The sequence below is a fragment of the Pholcus phalangioides genome, unplaced genomic scaffold (genome assembly GCF_987345545.1).
Source record: "Pholcus phalangioides strain wild (caught in Gottingen) unplaced genomic scaffold, Ppha-v1.0 ptg000036l_1, whole genome shotgun sequence".
Taxonomy (NCBI): Eukaryota; Metazoa; Arthropoda; class Arachnida; order Araneae; family Pholcidae; genus Pholcus; species Pholcus phalangioides.
Window position 1 is genome coordinate 1,043,274 of NW_028301623.1, and position 13,693 is coordinate 1,056,966.

Below are 13,693 nucleotides of genomic sequence, written 5' to 3' on the forward strand. Positions count from 1 at the left end.
GACAGCAGGTTAGCTTCAATTTCGGCCGGTAAAAGGTTGACCAAAGCTGGTTTTAAGACATGATATTTACCGTAGTGTGTGTGTGTGGAGGACCTAGCCTTGAAAGTGGAGTGTCAATCAAAATAGACATGGGCGTGGCTAAGCCAAGGTGCTCGCGCTTATTTCGCCTCTCACACTAGTTTTTATTGCGCCTACCTTCAATGCATTGTGGGAACGCTTACTCTTTAACCAGCTTTGGTTCACCCCTCCTAAGCTGGCAATTTGACTTTTTTAATGGAGGCTTGGAACCTTATAAACTCCCTTCATTTTTTATATCAGTTATATTTTTAAACAATTTTTTCTTTATGACCTTTTTATTTTTCTCTTTCAGTGGAACGGTTCTTAATGTTTTGTGTTCCAAGGAAAATAAATTTCACGGACCCTCTCCCGTGCCTATGAAATGAAGGCCACGAACTCCTTTAAAAAATTATACTCTGTATAGCAATGTAAAAACAATGAGTCAATTGTTTTTTCATACAAGCTCACGGCCCGCCGAAGTCTCTCTGAGGACCCCAAAGTAAGAGAAACACTGCAATGGGGGATAGGGTATCAAAGATCCCTGGTTTCAAAATTTAAGGAAGCAAAGCACAAAATAATGGTTGTAAAAAATATTATGGGACTATGAAGTTTCACTGAGGGAAATTAGGATTTCAGAGATGCTTTGACGGGGCATGGCCTAAGAAAGGTCGGGAACCACTGCGTCAGAGCCTCCACACATAGCTCCGCCATGGTTCTTCATTAGTCCTCACTTCTCAAGTAAATCAGTTCCACAGGCCGCCAACAGTATTTTTCCCCCCAAACTTTTTTTCCGTTCTTTGAATTTGAAGATCTCAACGAATCTTGCACTTATAAACGATGATTTTTTTGTCATCGGGAGAGACAGGGCAATAATATTTCTCATTGGCTTTTTTAAGCACAAAGTTTGCGTTTGAAAAGTAAATTTTTTTCATTTTAAATAACTATACAACCCCTTTGAACGATCGGTGATCGTTTTTAATTATTTATTTCTTTTTTTATCAATTAATCTCATTATTAGTTTTGTAAACTGGCAATAGTGAGTCGAATTCTAACCGTCGTGGTGACAAGTCGTACAACATGCATTTTGCTCGCGTATGTTTTGTGTACCAAATAAATATATTTGGCGTGGTATGTCGGTTCGTAATTGTGAGCAAGTGGCCGCGAAGCAAAGCTCCAAGAAATCAGCAGCCGTAAATAGTGAAGCGCCACCCTTGCAACATGAATGATGCATACGAGTTCTACACGCTATTTGGATATTTTCTTTAATTCAAAGTATGCCTCTAGGAACAACGTAAAATGGTCAATAGAGCCTGGGCTGTACCATAGCCCACTAAACAATTAAGGCCCTCCAACTCAGAGCGTCACGTGACCTGACGTCATTTTACCCGTCCCAGTGTCCGGTAGCTGCTTGTGGGAAGGAAGAAGACATTCGCCATGTATAGCAGTACTAAATAGATAGTTTCAGCGTGATTTTTTCCTTCGTTTTTTAAAAATGCCTGACCGTTGTTTTGTAACTTCTTGCCATTCCAATTACGACGGAACTACGGAATACTTTTCCGTGTTCCAATTTCCGAAGGAAAAAAAATTGAAAGAGATTTGGATCAAGAAGATTCCTAGGAATGACTTATTGCCAACACACCGTAGTGTAGTATGTGAAAGGCATTTCGCAGAAGAATGCATCGTACGTTTCGATGAATTCGTTTCTAATGGTGAACTGGTGAAGTTAAAAAGACGTCGACCAAAACTAAAAGTGGGATCTGTGCCGACCATCTTTCCCGGTTGCCCATCGTATTTATCTACCACTACTACTCAACCTAGAGAAAGTAGAGACAGTAAACTGAGAAAAGCTGACGAAACCAATCTCAGCAAATTCGTTTGTAATGATAAAATTGCGAACTTTGAAGATTTCAATTCTACATTCTCCAGCAAGATCCAAGTGCCGGACAATGTTTTGGTGTTCAAAACCAGTGAGTCATGTGTTTGCATTTTGTTTATGTGTTTCAATGACATACCAAAAGTAAAAAAAAGTATAAAAGTATCGTCAACTTTAAATGTGCAGGTTTTTGTCGGGGAAAATAAATTGGATGACAAACTTTATTGCCATTTGTTAAATGATGGAAAACTTTCTTTTTGGAGTCAATTAGAAAATTTACTTTCAATTGTGAGGAATAGCCAGGTGAACTATGCTGAACCGAATAGGTATGAAGCAGCATTAGAAAGTCTCCAACTCCTAGCTTCTGAGAATACAGATAATCCAAAAAATCGCCATATCAAGTTTCTATATGAACAGCTCTTGTTGTTTTCAAAAGATAAACACGGCCACAGGTACAGTACTGATGTATATTATTTTGCTTCCAATCTGTACACTGTATCTCCAGCATGCTATAAAGCACTATTAAATTCTGATGTTTTAACACTGCCATGCATTAGCTCTCTTAAAAAATTGATGAATGTTTTAAGTTTGAATGGTTCCCCAATTAATAAGGATAATATTGACTATTTCACATTGAAATGTCAAAAGCTTGGAGATGAAGAAAGGTTGGTGAACCTACTAATAGATGAAATTCACGTGAAGCCAAAAGTGTGTTTCAAAGGCAAAAAAATCATGGGTTATGCTGAAAATGAAAAAAATAAAGAAGCCACCTCTGTTCAAGCATTCATGATAGCATCAGTTTTTTCCTCCTACAAAGAGATTATAGCTCTTGTGCCTGTATGTAAAATGTCTGCAGAAGATCTTTGTTTACTTGTTAAACAAGCTCTGGAATTACTTTTTAGAGCTGGTTTTGAAGTCTGTGCCCTTGTTTCAGATAACAACAGTGTGAATAGAAAGATGTTTACAGCATTGGCCAATCTTGAGAACTCCACATATGTCAACAAAATACCACCTACAGTTATTGCCAACCCAATAAATGGAGCTGACCTCTTCTTACTTTTTGATGCAGTGCATATACTGAAATGCATAAGAAACAATTGGCTAAACCAATTAGATGCTGACAAAACATTTGTTTGTCCAGATCCTTCAGGAGAAAAAGAACTAATTAAACCTCGCTTTGGATTATTAAGAAAAATTTATAATGAGGAAAAATCATGCACTATAAAATATGCATTCAAATTGAATGTTAAGTCATTGTATCCGACAAGCATGGAGCGACAAAATGTTCTTCCCGCAGTGAACATATTTCATGAATCAAATTGTGCTGCTCTGCAAAGACTTTCAGAGAAACCTAATTCTGGAATTTTTCAAGTAGATGACACCATAAAGTTCTTGAAATATGTGAAGCGATGGTGGGATATTTTGAATGTATCTCATCAAAACAAAGGCGCCCATACAAGAAATGAAAACTCCTTTCCTCTAACAGCTGAGGATGCTGAAAATTTCATGTTTCTTTCCTCTTTTGCTGAATGGGCCACAAAATGGCAAAACATGAAATTGAAAGCCAGACATGGTTGCCTTTCTCAAGAAACCTTTCTTGCACTCATTCACACCACTTCAACAATCATAGATGTATCCAAGCGATTGCTAAAAGATGGTGCTAAGTATGTCCTGACAACAAAATTCCACACTGATGCACTCGAATTCAGGTTTTCCCAATATCGGCAGTTGTCAGGTGCAAATTACCATGTTTCCCTTCAACAGGTCTTGGAATCTGAGAGAAAGCTTCGTGTGAAGTCAATGTTGAAATTGCATTCCCACAAATATGGAGAAACGTCATTGACATTATTCTTCAGTGAATTCACTAGTGATTGTAAAATGAATGAAACTGACGTTTCTTCTTTTTCACAGGTTGTTGAAGAAGTGGACATGAAAAATATGACAAATTGTGAATCAGACATAATAACATATATTGCTGGTTACTGTGTTCACAAATTGAAATTAACTTGCAACTCATGCAAGGAATTTTTTTCAGGCTCTTTTGATTTGAGTATTGATTTCAATTTGGCACTTTTGCCTTCCGCCATGGAAAGAGAAATTCACTCTGGTTACTTAGACATGATAAATAGAGGAGGAATGAAAATTCCTTCTGCTGATATTGTATTTTCTCTTTCTGTTTGTTATGTAATTTTTGAAACCCTTATATCTTCCCGATATGAGAAAGCATTTCTTTCATGTGACATAAAACAGCATTCAGTTTTAGTCAAATTGACTGAATTATATTTGAAAGAATGCCTGATTGTTGACTTGGGGGAAACTTGCCCAGAATGCAATTTTTGTTTCTTTGATGGGATTTCTAAAATCATCAAGAGCTTTGCCAATGTTTGTTTGAATAACTATACAAAAAATAAAAACAATGATGCTACATTTGATAAGTTAAAGGCAAAAAAGTCTGGAAAAGCAACTGCATCTTCTTGCTCAAAAGGTCAAAAAAGAAAAATACAAATATATGAAACTTGATCACTTAATGATTACATTTTGATCACAGACAAAACTTTAGATCTAAATGAATTTAAATTTACAAGAATTTGGTTTTTTATCTATCACGTTGGTGTGCATCAGTAAATATGTGTATATTTAATTATAGTTTAGAATTTAGTTAGCTTCAATGTTTTTATCTGTAAATATATGTACCATAGTTAATGATAATTTAGAATTTAGTTATTTTTTATCTGCAAATGTGTATATATGTAAATATCTAATTATAATTTTTCTATTAACGACTATTGATGAACATGTGTGCAAACAATTTGGAAAAAAAAAATTGTAGACAAAGGAAACGTGATCTTAATTTCCTCATCTACAACGTAATATGTACTTGCTCTACAATATACATGAGTATATATAAATATGTGTACAGTTAATGATAACTTAGAATTTAGTTAGTTTTTATCTGCAAATGTGTATCTGTAAATATGTAAATATCTAATTATAATTTTTATATTAACGAATATTGATGAACATATGTACAAGCTACAATTTGGAAAAGAAAGATTGTAGACGAAAATTAACCTGATCTTAATTTCCCCATCTACAACCTAATGTGTACTTGCTCTACAGCGTTAATGTGCATATGTAAATATGCATATAGTTAATGATAATTCAGAATTTAGTTAAGTTTTTATCTGCAAATGTATATATATATATGTGAATACCTAATTATAATTTTTATATTAACGAATATTGATGAACATGTGTGCAAGCTACAATTTAGAAAAAAAAAATTGTAGACAAAAAGAAACGTGATCTTAATTTCCTCATCTACAACGTAATATGCACTTGCTCTACAATATACATGTGCATATATGTAAATATGTGTACAGTTAATGATAACTTAGAATTTAGTTAGTTTTTATCTGCAAATGTGTATCTGTAAATATGTATATATGTAAATATCTAATTATAGTTTTTATAATAATGAATATTGATGAACATATGTACAAGCTACAATTTGGAAAAGAAAGATTGTAGACCAAAATTAACCTGATCTTAATTTCCCCATCTACAACCTAATGTGTACTTGCTCTACAGCGTTAATGTGCATATGTAGATATGCATATAGTTACTGATAATTTAGAATTTAGTTAGTTTTTATCTGCAAATGTGTATATATATATATATATGTGAATACCTAATTATAATTTTTATATTAACGAATATTGATGAACAGGTGTGCAAGCTATAATTTGGAAAAAAAAAATTGCAAACAAAAAGAAACGTGATCTTAATTTCCTCATCTACAACGTAATATGCACTTGCTCTACAATATACATGTGCATATATGTAAATATGTGTACAGTTAATGATAACTTAGAATTTAGTTAGTTTTTATCTGCAAATGTGTATCTGTAAATATGTATATAGTAAATATCTAATTATAATTTTTATATGAACAAATATTGAACATATTTGGAAGCTACAATTTGAAAAAGAAAAATTGTCAACATAAAGAGGCGTGATCTGAACTGCATCTACAATGTAAATGTGTCTATGTAAAATTAAATTATAACCACATGTGCACATTGTAATAAATGTTTATATGTAAAATTAAATCATGTCATTAAATATAAGATGTTTAATTGATGATAATTTAGAATTTAGTTAGTTTTTATTCGTAAATATGTATGCATGTAAATTTTTAATTTTTATTAACAAATATTGATGATCATATGAACAAGCTCACAAGTTGGGAAAGAAAAATTGTAGATGGAAAAGAAACTTGATCTGAATTACTTCATCTACAAAGTAAATATGTGCATGTGTTTTTATTTGTAAATGTATATAGGTAAATTTTTATTTTTATGTAATATATAATTAAGGTTTTTATTAACGAGCATGTAAGAAAGCTTACAATTGGGAAAAGAAAGATTGTAGGTGAAAAAAACTTTATTGGAATCAATCTACAACGTAAATGTGTACATGTAAATATATGTATATTTAACTATAATTAAGAATTTTATATATCTCTATATGTAGAATTTATGTATCTAAGTATTCACATATGTAAATAGTAATTATCTAATGATAGTGAGAAACCCAATTTGCAAATGGAAGTTTATATACTGAATGAAATGTGGACTTTGCCAATTTCATTCACTATTTTGCATCAAAATTTATTGTTGGAATAAAATTTTGTGTAATATATTCTTCAATGTAAAGAAATAAAAACAGTTTGATGCTTTAAAGTGTTAGTTTTTTTTCCGCAGTTTCTTTCATGGAATGTTTTTTGCAGCTTTTTTTTTAAATTGAGTGATGATGAACATATTTTGAAATATATTAATAAAATGGGACTAAATTTAGTTTCCAAGGTCAAGAATAATTGTGTTAATAAAATTCGGTTGGCCAGTTTCTGATATTAGGATGAAAAATCTCAAAAATCAAGTAATTAAATTTTATATATATCGAAATAGTTTTTATTTTCTTTAACAGCATATTGTTCTTCATGAATAAATACTATAGAGATAATTTTGATTAACATGTGTTATAAATTTACGAGTAATCATAGTAGATAATTTTCGTATTAATTTCGCTCAAAAACATATTTGCGGATCAAAAATGATGTCATTCCTTAATAAATCTTACTTTATTTAAAAAAAACATCTTTTTAACGGAAAAATATGATAGTTTCTTGATAAAATGTTAAAAAAAAATTGGATATATATGTGGGCATTTTCATCCAAACTAAACGGAGTTTCTCAAATTGAAACGAGGGATATTTATTTTTTGTATCGCCTAAGAAAGAGCTCCTTGAAAAACCTTCCTATTAGAAGAGCCTTAGCTAAGGGGAAAGACGGAATATGTGACGTCACGCGGAGGAGTTATCTGGCCTTGAATGTCTAGTCGGCCGTGGCTGTACACGGTATGAAATGAAATGATTCGCCAGTAAAATGCGTTGGGTACTGGAAAGTGGCAAACTGTAGGTACTAGTAGCCATGCACCCTTTTTAGATACGGTGTATATAAGTTGTAATATAGATTTGGTATATAGGCTTATGTATATCAGCTATATGGCTGAGAAGCAGTAAGTCTTTCGTCTTAGCTAAATGGCCGAGAAGCGACAATTTATTTCTCTCAGCCAAATGGCCTAGAAGTGACAATTTATATATCTTAGCCAAATGGTCGAGAAGCGACAATTTATTTATCTCAGCCACATGGCTGAGAAGTGACAATTTATTTATCTTAGTCAAATGGCCGAGATGCGACAGTTTATTTATCTTAGCCAAATGGCCGAGAAATGTCAAGTTATTCCGATTGGCCAAACTGCCGGGAAGCGGATTCACCTTAGCTATACGGCAGACAGTGGTAAGTGATTTATATCAGCTATATGGCTGAGAAGCCGTAAGTCTTTCATCTTAGCCAAATGGCCGAGAAGCGGCAATTTATATATCTCAGCCAAATGGGCGAGCAACAATTTGTCATTTATCTTAGCCAAATGCCAGAGAACCGACAATTTATTTATCTCAGCCAAATGGCCGAGAAGTGACAATTTTTTCATTTTATCCCCCTAAATACGGATTATCACTAAATTTTCCCAAAAAATTGTAATTTATTGTTTTAAATGCAATTTGCTAATTACTGCTGCAGTTGCTGAAGGGCGTGGAAATAAAGGGCCGCTGGTACAAATCTCAATAAACAAAAATATATTTCACGAAAAAAATATTCAAATGATCATTGACCATGTTTCGTTGAGAAAAATACGGTAAACCGGTATCTTTTATAAACGAATACGTTAAATTCGAGACATCACCCATTGTCATCAAAAACATTGTTAGAAGTAAGTAACCGTAATAAAAATTTTAAAAAGAAACATGTCAAACGTGACGTTAAATATGCGAGATGAATATTTATAATTTTTGCCATAATTATCATATAATTTATATTATGAAAACACTTTGTATTCGCGATTATATTACAAATTCAAATAAGTATCATTGAAAAAAAATGGGACAAATTTGTGGAATTACAGGAATATCTCTTAATACGAGACACAAGTGGTGCGTCATATTGTTTCAGACGTTTTACTGGTGCTTGTTTCCAGAAAGTTGAGAGACACTATTCTATACTTATTTCATATTCAAAACGATGTTTTCAATATGAATGTGCTGCCATCTAGGGAGAAGATGCTAGGCACATGTTCTTGATGAAACAAATAATTATAACATTTTTCAACAAAAAAGCAAAGATTTTATCCAGAAAACATGTAAAAAAACATAGACAATAAATAAAAATATTATAGTTATTTCCGTTTATGCAAAAATATATTGACGGTTAAACTTTTCTTCAGGCAACAATATTGATATAATTTCTCAAATCATAAATGCGTATGCTCTGGCTTCTCTTCAACCTTCGAGCTAATCTTTCGCCTTTTACTAAAGATTACCGTGGAGAGGAGCAACATAAATGAGCTTAAGGAAATTTTTGGGACCCCGAGAGGGGTTTATTATTGTTCATGTAGTGAAGTGGTGGGTCCGCGCCAGACCTATCTAGAGAAAGGCGTCATAGTTGCTATGGAAAAACAGGTCGCGAATTCCATATTTTGTCAGGTGCTCGCTCTTCTATCATTTTCGTCTTATTTTAAATTTCATCCTTAAATTTTATTTAATTTTCAAAAGGCCCTTCTAAGGATCAAATTTCTTTCTTGAGCCGGTATTACGCTATAAAAGTTTGACGAAAGTCTTTTATAAAACTTGAAGAATGTTAGCACATCTGTTACATTCAAGCCAACTTAGCTAATCCGCCAATTGGTTGCATTTATCAAGTTTTATAAACGAACTTTTATCAACTTTTTATAGTGTAATGCCGGATTTGAAGTTATATTTGTTATTTTTTTTCATCTCGTTGCTTTTTTGTCGAGTTTTTAATCGTTACCTTTGTTGATTTTTTTGACGTTATTTGATATGGCGAGTGGTGGAGCATCGAGTTGCTTCTTAGGATGTGAAAGAAGTTCAAGAACTGAATGGGCTCATTTCTTTCGCTTTCCGAAAGACAGCAGGTTAGCTTCAATTTCGGCCGGTAAAAGGTTGACCAAAGCTGGTTTTAAGACATGATATTTACCGTAGTGTGTGTGTGTGGAGGACCTAGCCTTGAAAGTGGAGTGTCAATCAAAATAGACATGGGCGTGGCTAAGCCAAGGTGCTCGCGCTTATTTCGCCTCTCACACTAGTTTTTATTGCGCCTACCTTCAATGCATTGTGGGAACGCTTACTCTTTAACCAGCTTTGGTTCACCCCTCCTAAGCTGGCAATTTGACTTTTTTAATGGAGGCTTGGAACCTTATAAACTCCCTTCATTTTTTATATCAGTTATATTTTTGAACAATTTTTTCTTTATGGCCTTTTTATTTTTCTCTTTCAGTGGAACGGTTCTTAATGTTTTGTGTTCCAAGGAAAATAAATTTCACGGACCCTCTCCCGTGCCTATGAAATGAAGGCCACGAACTCCTTTAAAAAATTATACTCTGTATAGCAATGTAAAAACAATGAGTCAATTGTTTTTTCATACAAGCTCACGGCCCGCCGAAGTCTCTCTGAGGACCCCAAAGTAAGAGAAACACTGCAATGGGGGATAGGGTATCAAAGATCCCTGGTTTCAAAATTTAAGGAAGCAAAGCACAAAATAATGGTTGTAAAAAATATTATGGGACTATGAAGTTTCACTGAGGGAAATTAGGATTTCAGAGATGCTTTGACGGGGCATGGCCTAAGAAAGGTCGGGAACCACTGCGTCAGAGCCTCCACACATAGCTCCGCCATGGTTCTTCATTAGTCCTCACTTCTCAAGTAAATCAGTTCCACAGGCCGCCAACAGTATTTTTTCCCCCAAACTTTTTTTCCGTTCTTTGAATTTGAAGATCTCAACGAATCTTGCACTTATAAACGATGATTTTTTTGTCATCGGGAGAGATAGGGCAATAATATTTCTCATTGGCTTTTTTAAGCACAAAGTCTGCGTTTGAAAAGTAAATTTTTTTCATTTTAAATAACTATACAACCCCTTTGAACGATCGGTGATCGTTTTTAATTATTTATTTCTTTTTTTATCAATTAATCTCATTATTAGTTTTGTAAACTGGCAATAGTGAGTCGAATTCTAACCGTCGTGGTGACAAGTCGTACAACATGCATTTTGCTCGCGTATGTTTTGTGTACCAAATAAATATATTTGGCGTGGTATGTCGGTTCGTAATTGTGAGCAAGTGGCCGCGAAGCAAAGCTCCAAGAAATCAGCAGCCGTAAATAGTGAAGCGCCACCCTTGCAACATGAATGATGCATACGAGTTCTACACGCTATTTGGATATTTTCTTTAATTCAAAGTATGCCTCTAGGAACAACGTAAAATGGTCAATAGAGCCTGGGCTGTACACGGTATGAAATGAAATGATTCGCCAGTAAAATGCGTTGGGTACTGGAAAGTGGCAAACTGTAGGTACTAGTAGCCATGCACCCTTTTTAGATACGGTGTATATAAGTTGTAATATAGATTTGGTATATAGGCTTATGTATATCAGCTATATGGCTGAGAAGCAGTAAGTCTTTCGTCTTAGCTAAATGGCCGAGAAGCGACAATTTATTTCTCTCAGCCAAATGGCCTAGAAGTGACAATTTATATATCTTAGCCAAATGGTCGAGAAGCGACAATTTATTTATCTCAGCCACATGGCTGAGAAGTGACAATTTATTTATCTTAGTCAAATGGCCGAGATGCGACAGTTTATTTATCTTAGCCAAATGGCCGAGAAATGTCAAGTTATTCCGATTGGCCAAACTGCCGGGAAGCGGATTCACCTTAGCTATACGGCAGACAGTGGTAAGTGATTTATATCAGCTATATGGCTGAGAAGCCGTAAGTCTTTCATCTTAGCCAAATGGCCGAGAAGCGGCAATTTATATATCTCAGCCAAATGGGCGAGCAACAATTTGTCATTTATCTTAGCCAAATGCCAGAGAACCGACAATTTATTTATCTCAGCCAAATGGCCGAGAAGTGACAATTTTTTCATTTTATCCCCCTAAATACGGATTATCACTAAATTTTCCCAAAAAATTGTAATTTATTGTTTTAAATGCAATTTGCTAATTACTGCTGCAGTTGCTGAAGGGCGTGGAAATAAAGGGCCGCTGGTACAAATCTCAATAAACAAAAATATATTTCACGAAAAAAATATTCAAATGATCATTGACCATGTTTCGTTGAGAAAAATACGGTAAACCGGTATCTTTTATAAACGAATACGTTAAATTCGAGACATCACCCATTGTCATCAAAAACATTGTTAGAAGTAAGTAACCGTAATAAAAATTTTAAAAAGAAACATGTCAAACGTGACGTTAAATATGCGAGATGAATATTTATAATTTTTGCCATAATTATCATATAATTTATATTATGAAAACACTTTGTATTCGCGATTATATTACAAATTCAAATAAGTATCATTAAAAAAAAATGGGACAAATTTGTGGAATTACAGGAATATCTCTTAATACGAGACACAAGTGGTGCGTCATATTGTTTCAGACGTTTTACTGGTGCTTGTTTCCAGAAAGTTGAGAGACACTATTCTATACTTATTTCATATTCAAAACGATGTTTTCAATATGAATGTGCTGCCATCTAGGGAGAAGATGCTAGGCACATGTTCTTGATGAAACAAATAATTATAACATTTTTCAACAAAAAAGCAAAGATTTTATCTAGAAAACATGTAAAAAAACATAGACAATAAATAAAAATATTATAGTTATTTCCGTTTATGCAAAAATATATTGACGGTTAAACTTTTCTTCAGGCAACAATATTGATATAATTTCTCAAATCATAAATGCGTATGCTCTGGCTTCTCTTCAACCTTCGAGCTAATCTTTCGCCTTTTACTAAAGATTACCGTGGAGAGGAGCAACATAAATGAGCTTAAGGAAATTTTTGGGACCCCGAGCGGGGTTTATTATTGTTCATGTAGTGAAGTGGTGGGTCCGCGCCAGACCTATCTAGAGAAAGGCGTCATAGTTGCTATGGAAAAACAGGTCGCGAATTCCATATTTTGTCAGGTGCTCGCTCTTCTATCATTTTCGTCTTATTTTAAATTTCATCCTTAAATTTTATTTAATTTTCAAAAGGCCCTTCTAAGGATCAAATTTCTTTCTTGAGCCGGTATTACGCTATAAAAGTTTGACGAAAGTCTTTTATAAAACTTGAAGAATGTTAGCACATCTGTTACATTCAAGCCAACTTAGCTAATCCGCCAATTGGTTGCATTTATCAAGTTTTATAAACGAACTTTTATCAACTTTTTATAGTGTAATGCCGGATTTGAAGTTATATTTGTTATTTTTTTTCATCTCGTTGCTTTTTTGTCGAGTTTTTAATCGTTACCTTTGTTGATTTTTTTGACGTTATTTGATATGGCGAGTGGTGGAGCATCGAGTTGCTTCTTAGGATGTGAAAGAAGTTCAAGAACTGAATGGGCTCATTTCTTTCGCTTTCCGAAAGACAGCAGGTTAGCTTCAATTTCGGCCGGTAAAAGGTTGACCAAAGCTGGTTTTAAAACATGATATTTACCGTAGTGTGTGTGTGTGGAGGACCTAGCCTTGAAAGTGGAGTGTCAATCAAAATAGACATGGGCGTGGCTAAGCCAAGGTGCTCGCGCTTATTTCGCCTCTCACACTAGTTTTTATTGCGCCTACCTTCAATGCATTGTGGGAACGCTTACTCTTTAACCAGCTTTGGTTCACCCCTCCTAAGCTGGCAATTTGACTTTTTTAATGGAGGCTTGGAACCTTATAAACTCCCTTCATTTTTTATATCAGTTATATTTTTGAACAATTTTTTCTTTATGGCCTTTTTATTTTTCTCTTTCAGTGGAACGGTTCTTAATGTTTTGTGTTCCAAGGAAAATAAATTTCACGGACCCTCTCCCGTGCCTATGAAATGAAGGCCACGAACTCCTTTAAAAAATTATACTCTGTATAGCAATGTAAAAACAATGAGTCAATTGTTTTTTCATACAAGCTCACGGCCCGCCGAAGTCTCTCTGAGGACCCCAAAGTAAGAGAAACACTGCAATGGGGGATAGGGTATCAAAGATCCCTGGTTTCAAAATTTAAGGAAGCAAAGCACAAAATAATGGTTGTAAAAAATATTATGGGACTATGAAGTTTCACTGAGGGAAATTAGGATTTCAGAGATGCTTTGACGGGGCATGGC

General features: G+C 34.1%; 1 protein-coding gene and 2 non-coding genes across 3 annotated transcripts; all 3 read left to right on the forward strand.

The window, feature by feature from the left end:
- Window positions 1-1,389: 1,389 nt before the first annotated feature.
- Window positions 1,390-5,059, forward strand: LOC149066015 (uncharacterized). The gene has a single exon (XM_089253303.1). The coding sequence runs from the start codon at window positions 1,550-1,552 to the stop codon at window positions 4,448-4,450; it is 2,901 nt and encodes a 966-aa protein (XP_089109429.1). The 5' UTR covers window positions 1,390-1,549; the 3' UTR covers window positions 4,451-5,059.
- Window positions 5,060-8,812: 3,753 nt separating this feature from the next.
- LOC149066016 (U5 spliceosomal RNA) lies at window positions 8,813-8,928 on the forward strand. The gene has a single exon (XR_016195463.1). It is a non-coding gene; the product is annotated as a U5 spliceosomal RNA (small nuclear RNA).
- A 3,389-nt stretch (window positions 8,929-12,317) lies between these two features.
- LOC149066017 (U5 spliceosomal RNA) lies at window positions 12,318-12,432 on the forward strand. The gene has a single exon (XR_016195559.1). It is a non-coding gene; the product is annotated as a U5 spliceosomal RNA (small nuclear RNA).
- Window positions 12,433-13,693: the final 1,261 nt, after the last annotated feature.

What these genes read in the sequence shown, in the direction of transcription:
- LOC149066015 (XM_089253303.1), top strand. Translation starts at nt 1,550, where the DNA reads ATGCCTGACCGTTGTTTTGTAACTTCTTGCCATTCCAATTACGACGGA.